Here is a 13,196-nt window from a genome sequence, read left to right on the forward strand (position 1 = left end):
AGTGAGATCTATGTTTGCGGCTGGCACTAGACTGACCCTCCTTCTTCGAACACATTGCAGGCTGCTGTCCTGTCAGGGTCACCCGTGGTGGGGACACTACCATGGGCCACATCTGCCTAGAAGAACTCTGTGCTCCCAGCGTCCACTTGAAGCGTCTCAGTCTGGGGAAGGACCCAGAGAGACAGTTGACTCGATGCTGCCCTACTGTCCTACTGTTCCACCTCCTGAGGATAAGTCACTAAACCAGTGGACACTTCCCCATTTCCACTCTCCTTCCAGGTTCCTACACTGCTGCTGACTTCCAACACTTTCATGTTTCCAGAGTCAGCTGTGGTTTTCTGAGCAAAGGAGTGTCCTACTCCTGGTGTAACGAGAACTTAGGCAGTGCTCCAACACAGGCACAGTTGAGCTCTGGGATTCTTTGCTGAGGGGCCCTGGAATTAGCATGTTTCTGTGTGGGACCAGACATCTGGGGGCCTTGAGCTCCACAGCACAGGAATCAGCTGACAGGGAGGGTGAGGGAGGGCAAGTGGGCACTCTGGTTCCTGAAGCTGCCAAACCTTGGCTGTGTGTGGCCAGTAGTGCAGGGCGATGTCTCCCAGCCTGACCTTGGACAACCAACGCTGAGCCCTGCCTCATCTACCTCCCCTGGCAGGCTGAATAGCAATTCCTGGGGATGGAAAGTTGGTTGGGGTTGGGGCGCCTGGCTGGCTCAGTCCTTTGAGCATCAGCCTTGAGCTCAGGTCATCATCTCATGGTCCTAGGATAGAGTCCTACATTAGGCCATCTGCTTAGTGGGGAGTGTACTGCTCCATCTGACCAACCCCCTCCCAGGCTCTGCCTCTCTGTCTCTCTCAAATAAAGAAATAAAATCTTTAAAAAAATGTTGGCAGGGATGTTCATTCCCCTCGCCCCTGCATTTGGCCTTTGCTGCTTCGTTCCACAACACTTTCCAGTATTTAATAATGAATAACACTGGGATTGAAACCAACTATGGCGATAGGGATTTTCAGGACAAGACTTATTCTTTGTCATAGACAGAGTAAGGAAACGGGTTTATGACAGCATTAGAATCTCTGGGTGTCCACAAGTAGGCTTTTTGCAGCTGGAAGTGACATCCTCAGGAAGGGGTCCCATTTTGGTCACCACCCTTGTCACATTTGGCCACCAGGAGGCTGCCTCCCAAAGAGGGAGCTGCACTAGGCTACCCATCAACCTGTTCTGCTTTCTGTTTCCTTTCAGCCACAGCTGCTATTCCATCACATTGGATGGAAATGGGAGCAAAGCCTCTCCAGCAGGTGGCTCTGCAAAACCTAGAGATTTCAATGCATTTTTGCTTTCTACTTGCTTTCTTGTGCTGCTCCTAGGAAAACCTTTAAGCTGAGATGACAGCAAAACAGAAAGCTGTTGTGTGAACAGGCTGAGAGGTCAAGAGAGTGAATGCCAAGGGGCTGTGGGGACTTCTGCCTTGGCAAGGAAGGTAACTGATAGGACAGGGGAGTGTGTTCTGGAATGAGAATCGGGTGGTGGGTAGAGGGCAGGGTGGGTGCCAGAAGTTAAGGAAATAGCATGTTCTTCTGCACTTCCACTACATATTTATTCTCAACTCTCAGATGTTTGCAGAAGGCACTGGTGAAAAATAAAAACCCTTCTTGGCAATGGGGGATGAAATGGTCAGCCTTTTTGAGAATTCACAACAGAATTGAGTTTGGGAGGCTGCCTCCTTTGCAACTCAGGTACTGTAGTGTAGGCCACACTACCCAAGAATTTTGTAGGAGGAGACAAACAATATTCTCATATATAGCTGTCAGAATTAAGATAAGACCCTCGCTACCATATTTATGCCATTCCGTACGGAAGATGCACTGCTAGGTGCCTTTCAGTGCATGAGTTCAGTGAATATTCATGCTATTTTGTCAAAATTGTTAAACCTGCTTTTACTCCTGAATTATGCACAACTCACTATTGCTCCACGGATTTCCATGATTCATGTATTTTCAGCTGATTGGACCAATGATTTCTCATTGTTCTAAACATTAGGAGAGAAAATGCTTAACCAGGCTTCCCGCCTTTATTTTTGAAGAAAGTCTGTCACTGTTTATGTGCATGAGAATCTCGTGATGTGGATATCCACCAACCATTGTGGTATTCCGAAAATGAGGAAATACTAGCAGCGAGCAACAGAGAAGAATTCTTACCACATCAAACTCTAAAAAACAGCAATGGGGTATTGTGCTGCTGTAGGAAACAGTGTCACAAGGAGGACTTAGGGAACCTAATAATTAAGCTGATAATTCTGGGAAACATGATTTTATCTGTAGTAATAGATAATTTGATGAAGGATTGAATGAGTTATCTATTCCTGCCAAGTGAATTCTTAAAGCCAAGAGGCTCACTGATGTGCAAGGAAGTAAGAACCAAGACAGGATAAACCACCGTCAGTAGTTCAGTCATGATGAAAAATAAATACAACATTAAACATATTAACATGATTTGCAGAACATCGAATCCATGAAATCACTCAGGAAAAAAGAAATGACATAAAAGGGCAAACCATGCCCAGAATAACGAACCCCATTATTCCCAGATTCCACGCAATATTCTTCTCCAAGTCAGATGCACTGACTTCTCTTATTCATGCTCCCACCCGATCCTGGGTGGTCTCTGCTTATGGATTCCACCAAACCGACTCTCAGAAAGGTCAGCAAAGGCTTCTGTGTTTCTGAATCACAGGTAGCTTCAATCCACATCTTCCAGGAATCCGCTGATGGTCTTTGAAGCACATTTACTTCCTTACAGACACTCACCAGCATCCTCCCTTATCCCTGTGCTGTATGGCCAAGAGTCCACTGTCTCCTTTGTGGCTCTTCTCTCCCGTCTTTCACTGGTTGAAGAGCCTCAGAATCACGTTTTGTCTGTTTCTCACATGACACAGTCTCCCTGCGTGACCACCTCTGTTTCTGGCTTTGCTTGCAAGATGTGGACCTCAGCCGTGGTGTTTCTTGTCAACTGCCAGCTCACCTGCCCCCAACACCGGACATACGGGTCTCCATGTCTGCCAGTGACCTGTCGAGGGGTCCGCAGATTTTCTGTGTGCACTTCCTGTGTGCTTCTACCTCTCTGCTCAGGGAGCAGGTGAGAGAAGTCACTTCCTTTCCTTCTTCATTAAAACACTAAAGAGGAGGATGTTTTTAGATCCCGTCCCTACAGCAACCATATATATATATTCCTACAACCAAAGATGTACACATCAGTATCTGTATTTATTATGTCCTGTAGCCTAAGGTCAACATGCAAGTTGTCTTAGAGAAAGTCATTTGTCATTTCCAACGTTAATGCAGTATGACGGTAAATGCATTCTCCTGTCCAATTTCCAACAGAGTTACACAATCAGACTGGTGTGACTCTTTGAAAACACTTTTGTCCTTAAAGTTCCATAAAGAAAAAATGATAAACTGATTATATATTATAAATATATTTTATTATATTCTGCTATATAAAGGTGCACATCATGTTATATGAAAACTGAATCTTATCAATATTTACATAAATAAATATTTAAATAGATAAATAGACACGAGCAAGGTCATCTGTAAGCAACTACTGCTTGTAAAGTTGACATGTTCTGAAAACACGTGACAAATTACTGTGTTCATGTCTTCACGACAGCAGAAATGAGAATCTCTGACACGGCAGAACTCCAGAATGTGTGATGTTATCAGTCAGAAGGAATCATTTCCATGTTGAAAGGGATGTCACTTCCCGCTCCTTAGTCTCTTATGTAAGGCTGTTGATGCATACAAGGGTTTCATGATCTCTGCTCGGACCATCTCCCAGGCACAAGGGCTGTATTGCTTCTCTTGCAGATAGAGGGAGATTCTCTGGAAATAGTTCCTCAGGATGGAGTCCGCATTCACCAGGGGTGGCTCTCCCACCCCCACCTCCAGCAGAGGACAGGCTTCCAGGCGATCCAGCTGTTCAGAAAGTCCCGAGCACAATTCCTCCAGAAGGGTCGTGTTCCAAGGAGCAGGTGAGGCCTCTGTGCAGAAGAGGTGGAAGGTCTTCTGGTTCGTCACATGGACGACAGAGAGGGCGTGAGCCTTCTGTAGCGCCTTGCCATCAAACACCTCCTGGGGGAAGCCAAAGTTGTTTGTGTACCTTTCACAGGAGCTAGCAGATAGTCTCCTCATTTGTCGCAGGAGCATCAGGGCCCTCCAGTGCAGCAGGCCGTGGTCCTGAGGCAGGTCACATCCCAGAGAGCCTAGGGAGTGGCAGCTGAGCACCACCAGGGCCACCAAGAAGGAGCAGAACAGGGCCATCGGGGATCCTACCGATGCTGTTGGCCTGGCTGGAGTGGGCACGTCTGGGAACCGTGGCTCTAGCTCCTCTGAACATCTTCTCCTGTGCGTGTGACTTAAGTACGGGACATAGGAGTTTTCGATTTCTGAATGTTTCCCTTTCTTTCTACTTCTCTTTTTGCTTTCCTTTCTACACTTTCTCCTGGGTTGTAGAGTGTGGGTTTCTCAACCATTTCTTTTTCCTATTGCCACCTCCTGTCACAGTCTTCTGAATATTTATGTTTTTGAACCTTCCAACAAAACTTGGTAACATGGATCTACAGTCTATATAGTTATGTATGTATAGCTCTGCTTAATAGATTAGAAAAGAAAGTGTTCATTTTACTCCATTTATTTAATTCAGTGTTAAGATGGACAAAAATTTCAACTGAGAGCTATATTTTTTTAAATTTATTTATTTATTTTCAGCATAACAGTATTCATTATTCTTTCACCACGCCCAGTGCTCCATGCAATCCGTGCCCTCTGTAATACCCACCACCTGTTTCCCCAACCTCCCACCTCTCCACCACTTCAAACCCCTCAGATTGTTTTTCAGAGTCCATAGTCTGAGAGCTATATTTTAAGCTATTTATTCTTTACTGGATATCTAATATGATGAATGACTTCTCAATTTTTTCTTACTTAAATGGAAATATAAAAGTACAATGCTAATTAAGAATTGGTAGAAAGACATAATAATATCAGTGTCCTTAGATAATGAGAATCATTCCAAATTGCTAATAGCCAATGAATTATTCAATTATTTATTGGATGTTTGTTTTTCATGTACCATATTTTAGTATGGCCTCAATAAGAAAATGATTTTTAACTTTACTTGCTGCTAGATACTCATCAAGTTATTCTCAAAATATTTTTTCTATTTATACCAGATAGAATTCTTGATGCAATGAATAAGTTTTGAATAATTAAATGATTATGTAGAATCTATTTGTATTTATTTCCAAAGCCCACATCAAAATAAGGCTCAAAGACAAGCAACGTCCACAAGACAGCCCATGGCATGTTGAAGCCTTATTCCCAATCCTCATACTACTTGTTACATTGTTGGAAGCAACTGGACAAGTGTTCCCTCTGGTGGGGGCATGCTGAAATATGGGAGAGACCTTGAAGCTCCAGAGCAGGAAGGATGGGGAAAATCTCTGGACCTTCTACTCACTTTTACTAGGAATCTATCTGCTGTTATTGTAAAAAAAAAAAAAAAAAAAAAAAAAAAAGGAAAAGAAAAGAAAAAGGGAAAAAAAAAGGTATTTTTGTTGAAGGTCATGGCTTATAACACTAGCAGAGTCTGTTCATTCCAGGAAAGTTTTTGTTTGTGATTGTTTGTGTTTCTTTGCTTGCTCTGGAAGAAAATCTCCCACCGGGGGACAGACTTCCACATACAACACGAGCCCGTGTTCACACCTGGTCACTGTCTAGCCCACCTTGCCCCCTCGCTGGCAGCCTCCCCTGTATAGACTGTGACGGGCCACAGAACAGCAGCCTCCTGCTCCTATCTCCTCTCTGCTCCTGCCACTGTGACATCACTGCAGTGGGGACATTCCCTCAGGTCAACAATAGTCACCAGGAGAAAAAAAACAACAAGGCTTCTTCTAAGCGAGTTTCGAAAAACCTGGAAGTTTCACACAACTTGTGTTCTTCTTTGTGGATAAGAAGTAAAAGGGCCAGGCAGAAACCACAAAGGAAAAGGAAGCAGCTGTGTGAATGGGCAGGAGAGGCTCCTAAGGAGGGAGGGGAGGGGAGCTCACAGGAGGTTTCTCCACTGGGGAGAGGGAAACTCTGTGATCGGAGAGTGAAAGGATGGGATCTCGGAGGGCGTGGAGGAAGGGGACATGTGCTGTACCAGAACACATCGAGTATGCGGACATAGGCACAGTGTATATGTATACATAATACATTATTGTGTATCTAATTACAGTCAATGGATAGTCACCTGTTTCTAAGGGGTTTTTAATTTTTTTTCACAATGATATTTTGGAGGATGATCATTATGACAACAGCTCTAAGAATATTTCCACCTCACTTTACATCTGGGGAAACTGAGCTGCAGAGAGCTCCAGTGAGGTTCTCATGATCAAACAAGGAGATGGAAGCAGAATTCCAGAGCAGGGCACAGTCCTATAGCCCGTGGGATAAATTCCTGCCTGAGATTCCTCTTGGAAAATTCTAAATCTTCCCTTCTGCCACACTTCCTGGAGATCATTCTTCCCTGGTGGTGTCCCACCTCCACTGGCTGCCCCATCGCTGTGCCCTTGACAGGCTCCCCTTCTCCTTCTCAGCCTTAAATGTCAAAGATTCTCTGAAGCTTTAGGGCATCTTTTCATTCCACTCTCATGTCAGATGGAAGGAGTTTCAGCACCGTGCCTCGATTTCCAAATATGGAAGACACATTGCAGTTTAATGTCTCCAGGACATGCATTGTTGGAGAGTCCAGACTCACCTCTGCATCTCCAGTGGGAAGTCGGCTGTCCCGTCTTCCTGACATTCCTCCTGCAGTCTCCTGGTCACAGATCCCTTTGGCCTCTAGCACTGTGAAGGTAGCCTCAGACTATTCTAGAGTGATTGCTTTCCCCCTCCCTCTGCTCTTCACAGAGGGTGACTAGTGGAGATTCTGAAGGTACAACTCAAAAAACTGTGGGCTCCACCAACTAGGGAGGCCTGGACATTGTAGCTGTCCAGTGGAAGCACACAGAGCCTCGAGCCAGGCTTCCGTAATAGTTCAAGTTCCTAACAATGCCTTCTCCTGGCTAGTGTGATTGAGAGCTCCTTTCTCTCCTGGTACCAGTGCTGAGACTGGCCCTGGGACCTCAGCTGTTAGTGGATCTGAGAAGAGTTGTTGTTTTCTGTCTTCTTGCATTTGGGAGTTGTTGGTTTGTCTTGTTGCTGCAGCTGTGACGGTAGGAACAACGTTCCAACAGGTTCTGTGTTGATCCAGAAACCAGAGGATCCTGCAATATGTGAACACGTGAACAAATTCAGCTAACTCTGTCCTGAGGACGGAGGCCCTTAGGGACAGTCCTGCCAAAGAGACCTTTTACCCAAAATGTTGAGTAACTTAACTCAACATATTGTATGGCTGAAGCAGAGAGAGGAGGATTTAGAAAGATGGAACTCATGGCTATGTGACTTAGTGTTGTAGGTCAAGAATAGCATTTCCAGGTGCCTTTCCTGCTTTCTTCCTTTTATTCATTTCCCTTTCCTTATGTCCTCATTTGAAGAGGAAGATTTGGGTTGGCTGATTTTGACTCAGACTCCTTCCAAGGTAGTCACTCTGTTTCTTCTGTCTCAGATGGAGATGTATTTTCTGGTAGCACATCTTCAAGGCCAGGGCAGGGCCCTCAAATCCATGGGAGGCTCCCCCACTCCCATCGCAGGTACCACGCAGGTTTCCAGTGTTCTGGCTGCCCCAGCAGGGATGGGTTCAGGTGAGGAAGAGTGTGAAGCTCTGCAGCAGCATCTCGTGGAGGACAGACTTGGCATGGACCTCCTGGAACTGGCAGCCACCCACCCTGTCCCAGTGGAGGTGTCCCTGGTTCAGGAGAAGGGACTGATGCTCCTCCCATGTTCAGAAGCACTGGGTCCCCCTGTGAAGCTGCCCGGGGCCAGGAGGCAGCTCACAGCCCAGAGCTGAGATGCTGCCACGGGGATCCAGGAGGAGCCCAGCCGAGGGGGTGGGCGCTGCACCTGTGGGCTTCTGATGGCCTGGGGGAACAGTGGGCGGTGCCCTGTCCCCTCATTCATCTCCAGTTCTTTCTATTCATGAGTCTTCAATAGGACAGCGTGTTTTCATTTGCAGAATGTTCCGATACACTTTTCATACCTTTTCATTTTTGTTTGCTTTTCTTTAGATATGCTTTACATGGCTTAGAAGACATTAGAAGGCATCCGCCATTTCAATTATTTTTTCATTTTTTCATGGAAGTTTAATTAGCCCAAAGAACATAAATCTCTCAGATGTATACTCTATCTATAGTCACTAGCTTCTGTTCTGTTCCTCGCCTTTCCTCTGTCACCAGTATGGTTTCCTGGTGAGTAATTCAGTCAAAACAGCCGGTCCCCTTGGTCACAACCCTTCTACTTCCTGGCTTCATGGACCCTTTCCTTACACCCTTTGCTATGACACAATTCCTTGAAGACTATCTCGGCTTTGAAATAGACTCTTATCCAATATTCACTCTAATACTACTGCCTGAGGGACACTCCACCTTTGTTTGCAGTGTGGCTCTTTTCTCCCTCAACCAGGGGAGGTTTGAGGCACCATTCTCATTCTACGCTCTTTTGCCAGGCAACCACTTCCCTTCCTGGGTTTTCTGTGAATGGAATGGCTTGTAATGGCTGGATCAAGGATCCATATTGTTTCTTTTGATTTGTTTATTTTGTTTTGTTTAAAGATTTTATTTATTTATATGACACAAGAGAGAGAGAGACAGTGAACACAATCAGGGACAGTGTGAGAGGGAGAAGCAGACTCCCAGCTGAACACGGAGCTTGAGGCAGGGCTTGATCCGGGACCCCGGCATCCTGACCTGAGCCTAAGGCAGACACTTAATCTACTGAGCCACTCGGGTGACCCTGAACGATCCATTTGCTAAAGAATATTTGCACTTGGGTGTCTACCGTGTGATATGGAATGTATCTGGTGCTTTTCATTTTATTTCCTGACATGTCTGCTTCCTTTTCTACTTACAAAATTCATGTTTTCCCTTCTTCTCCCTCTTCCCTTTAACATAACTGATATTACTTCACTACAATTGTTGTCCCAAGGTTAGTTTTTGTACAAAATCCAAGATACAGACACAGCATTGGACTTGAGAAGTCTGCCTTTCCCGTGACGACAGCATGCAAAGTGACTTCCAGGAAGTCGATGCGATTACTTCTAATGTGAAAACAAAGTAAAGAGTGAGAGAGTGGTACAGTCCATTCTTTCATCAGGTTGTAATCAGACTAGTTTCCTGCTTCAATTAGAAATAAACGCAAGAAGTTTTCTATAGAAACATTTAATGATCAGAAAATAAAGAATTTAATACACGTAAAACATTATACAATTCTCTTAACCACAAAGGGAAGGTACAACTAATATAATACAATAAAAAATAACTAAAATCTTATAAATAGTGAAATAAATAAATAAATAGTTAAATAGGCAGATCCGCATGGTCATCTGAAAGTGACAGGTGTTTGTAACGTTGACTTGCTGTTGCCTAATACTCCTGAACACGTGACAAAGTGATTCAGTTCATGTCATGATGACAGCAGAAATGAGAGTCTTTGACACTACAGGACACATGGGAGTGTGATGGTATTCTTCAGAGAGAACCATTTCGATGTTGAAATGGGTGTCACTTCCCGCTCCTTAGACTCCTTTGCAAGGCTGTTGATGCATACAAGGGTTTCATGATCTCTGCTCGGACCATCTCCCAGGCACAAGGGCTGTATTGCTTCTCTTGCAGATAGAGGGAGATTCTCTGGAAGTAGTTCCTCAGGATGGAGTCCCCATTCATCAGGGGCAGCTCTCCCACCCCCACCTCCTGCAGGGAACAGGCTTCCAGGTGGCCCAGCTGCTCAGAAAGTCCCGAGCACAATTCCTCCAGGAGGGTCGTATTCCAAGGAGCAGGTGAGGACTCTGTGCAGAAGAAGTGGAAGGTCTTTTGGTTCGTCACATGGACGACAGAGAGGACGTAAGCCTTCTGCAGTGACTTGCCGTCAAACGCCTCCTGGGGGAAGCCAAAATCATTTGTGTAGTTGTCACAGGAGCTAGCAGACAGTCTCCTCATTTGTTGCAGGAGCATCAGGGCCCTCCAGTGCAGGTCGTGGTCCTGAGGCAGATCACATCCCAGAGAGCCTAGGGAGTGGCAGCTGAGCACCACCAGGGCCAGCAAGAAGGAGCAGGACAGGGCCATCGGGGATCCTACCGATGCTGTTGGCCTGGCTGGGGTGGGCACGTCTAAGACCCGTGGCTCTAGCTCCTCTGAACATCTTCTCTTGTGCGTGAGGCTTAAGTAGGGGACATAGGAGTTTTCAATTTCTGTACGTTTCCCTTACTTTCTACTTCTCTTTTTGATTTCCTTTCTACACTTTCTACTTGGGTTGGAGCATGAGTTTCTCAACCATGTATTATTTTCTTTAAGTATTATCTTTGCCTCCAGAATCTTTTTGGATTTTTTTCTTAATTGCAACTATGAAGAAAACTTAATAGCAGGGAGACACAGTATGTATCGTTATATATTGTATTTTTGTCTGTGCTTTAAGAAAAAAAAAGTGTAACGTTTTTCCAATTCAGGGTCCAGAATGACTAAAAATTTTAAGCTAATAGTTATATTTTAAAGCTATTGATGCTCATGTATACAAGTAAATTTGATGAGTGACTTATAATTTCTGTACATGTATACAGTGAAGTCTATGGAGTACATATGCAAATTAACAATTTCAAATTGGACATAATGAATTCGGTGTACCTGAACATTTACAATCAATCCAGATTGCTAAATGCAAGTGAAAACTGGAATGATTACTTAACATGTGTTTTTTAGTGCACTGAATTTGAATGTTGCCTCATATGACTCATATGACAAAATTATTATTTCAAGATCTTTATTTATTTATTTATTAAGATTTATTATTTATTTATTAAGATTTTTATTCTATTTATTTATTTATTTATTTGACAGAGAGAAAGATACAGAGAGAGTACAAGTAGACAGAGCAACGGGCAGACAGTGAGGGAGAAGCAGGCTCCCAACGAGCAGGGAGCCTGATGCAAGGCTCCATCCCAGCACCCTGCGATCATGACCTGAGCTGAAAGTGGCCGCCCAACTGACTGAGACCCCCAGGCACCAAGACAACTTCATCTTTAACTTCACCTGCTACTACGTACTCTGGAAGGTATTGTCAAAATGGGTTTTTCTGTTTAATACTAGATAATTACTGAGGTGTTGAATGAGTTTTGTAGAGCTAAATCATAAAATTTAATGTATTTGTGTTTTCATTTCCAAAGCCTGCATCACAACAGGCCTCAGATTTCAGCAATGGCCACAAGACACCACTGGCAGCTCACCAGTAAGAAAGATCACCTGTCCAGGTAAGACTCTGAAACCCAGGAAACGATGGAAAGAAACTCCTCCAAACCTAAAGGATTCCTGTTATTCCTAGGTTTGTCACACTGACCTTATAGTTTGTGTCCTCCAAGAATTCTGTGCCATTGCTTCTTATGTAATATCCAAGAAAACCAATGAAACACAATATATACCAAGGTTTTGTTAGAGCGCTCCAAGGCATTGCAAGTGCCCCCAGCAGGAAGCCTGGTTCTTGTCTGGGAAGAGAAGGTGTCAAGGTTCTAATTCCAGATGCCGGGATTTTTCCAGCAGCACCTCACTGACAAGGTAGTTATCATATCTACTAAGCTCTTTCATCTGCAGTGACTGAGTGTCCTCCACCTGGGCTCTCCTGGGCTCACTCCTGAGGACAGGCTCACCATGACCTGAGGACTCTAGATTCCCCTACTGTGCAGGGGCTGGTTTCCTTGTTAGCAAAAAACTTAATGGCCCTACATCCTTGCCCTTGCCCTTGCCCCTGGAGTGTTTGTGTCCGGGACCCTCTCAGTGCTCACCTCCTCCTCTCCTGACCAGGTATCAAAGGTGTCAACAGCACCCAGATGCTGAGGGTCCTCTTTAGTTTTCTCCAAGTAGAGGAAAGACCAATTATAAATCTTTCACCTTGAATAAGGGAATACGTTTATTGTGCCATCACAGCTCCTAATTTTATTTTTTTTTCATTGTTTTAAAGTAAGCTCCACCCACATGTTTTTTTAAAACTAAGACCAACGTGGGGCTTGAACCCAAAGTCTGACATAGAGCCCTGAACTTAGAGTAAGATTCATATCCTCAACCAACTGAGCCACCCAGGATCTCCCATCGTTCAAATTTTCCTGAAACTAGGGAACACTTGTTACGTCCAAAATTTCTGAGCTGAGCACAGGGATTTCACTCACTGGGTCTCTCAGGAGAATCTTCCAGCACAGAAACTGAAGACTTTCACTAGCTCATTCAGACTGTGTGTGTCCAGTAGGCAGCTTCATCCTGGCCATCTGTCTGGTGCTCAGAATGCGGGGGAGGGGGAGGTCCAGGCTATGGTGTCAGGGACAAACCACCTTGTTGCCTTTCCTTATTCACGGTGTTGCATTTTCAACTTAAGTAACAACAACAAAGAGAATTTGATTTACTTAATATTCCCACATGCTTTACTGGACATACTCTCACTTGCTGGTCCTGATCATGTTCTATGTCATCATGAGGATCACACAGAGGGAAGGAAGAGGAGGGCCAAGGGGCTGCCCCAGGTTTCTCTTTCATTTTTAAAACATCAGTTTTTCTGTTTCTCATGTCACCTTTCCTCGAAAGCAAAACATGACAGCTGTGTGTGGGGGAGGGGGGAAGACACCTGTTCTGTCTGAATGTGACAAAAGTGAAAGAGTGGCCTGTCCACTGAGAAAATGGCAGAGTGTACGTCAGCAAAGTTGATGCAGAAACACTGGGGATGAGCAGCTCTGGCAGACGGGAAGAATGAAGGCTGTACTGAGTTATTGCAAGTCAGGAAAGTGACTGCCTCGGCCAGAGGATCCCACAAGACCAACTCTTAGGTCCTCATGAGGCCCTCAGCTCTACAAGAGGAGCCACCTCATTTTCCTTTCATTCAATCCACATGTACTTGGCTCTGAGGAGAGATGAGAGGAGTCACATCAACCAGCTCTGAAGTGATTGGTGACCTGGACTCAGCTGCTCACCCTCTCTGGAAGGAGACAGTATCCTTGCCCTGCTTGAGAGCTCTACCTACCTGATAAAC

General features: G+C 44.8%; 3 protein-coding genes and 1 long non-coding RNA gene across 5 annotated transcripts in view; 1 reads left to right on the plus strand and 3 right to left on the minus strand.

Moving 5' to 3' along the window:
- LOC116570240 overlaps nt 1-3,106 on the plus strand; it is a 52,234-nt gene extending 49,128 nt beyond the window's left edge. The window contains exon 3 of one of the 2 annotated variants that reach the window (XR_004277341.1): nt 2,978-3,106. This is a non-coding gene — a long non-coding RNA (uncharacterized LOC116570240). Of the gene's footprint in view, nt 1-1,367; nt 1,444-2,977 lie in introns of those variants that run through there. The other variant, XR_004277342.1, reaches the window with a different exon arrangement.
- LOC116570229 (interferon alpha-1/2-like) overlaps nt 1-13,196 on the minus strand; it is an 82,186-nt gene that overhangs the window by 35,978 nt on the left and 33,012 nt on the right. The gene's annotated exons all lie outside the window — the stretch shown is intronic.
- On the minus strand, nt 3,585-4,370 carry LOC116570227 (interferon alpha-1/2-like). The gene has a single exon (XM_032306997.1). The coding sequence runs from the start codon at nt 4,317-4,319 to the stop codon at nt 3,756-3,758; it is 564 nt and encodes a 187-aa protein (XP_032162888.1). The 5' UTR covers nt 4,320-4,370; the 3' UTR covers nt 3,585-3,755.
- LOC116570237 (interferon alpha-1/2-like) lies at nt 9,661-10,294 on the minus strand. The gene has a single exon (XM_032307006.1). It carries the CDS (start codon nt 10,256-10,258, stop codon nt 9,698-9,700), a length of 561 nt encoding a protein of 186 aa, XP_032162897.1. The 5' UTR covers nt 10,259-10,294; the 3' UTR covers nt 9,661-9,697.

The sequence above is a fragment of the Mustela erminea genome, chromosome 12, assembly GCF_009829155.1.
Source record: "Mustela erminea isolate mMusErm1 chromosome 12, mMusErm1.Pri, whole genome shotgun sequence".
In the NCBI taxonomy this organism is placed as follows: domain Eukaryota; kingdom Metazoa; phylum Chordata; class Mammalia; order Carnivora; family Mustelidae; genus Mustela; species Mustela erminea.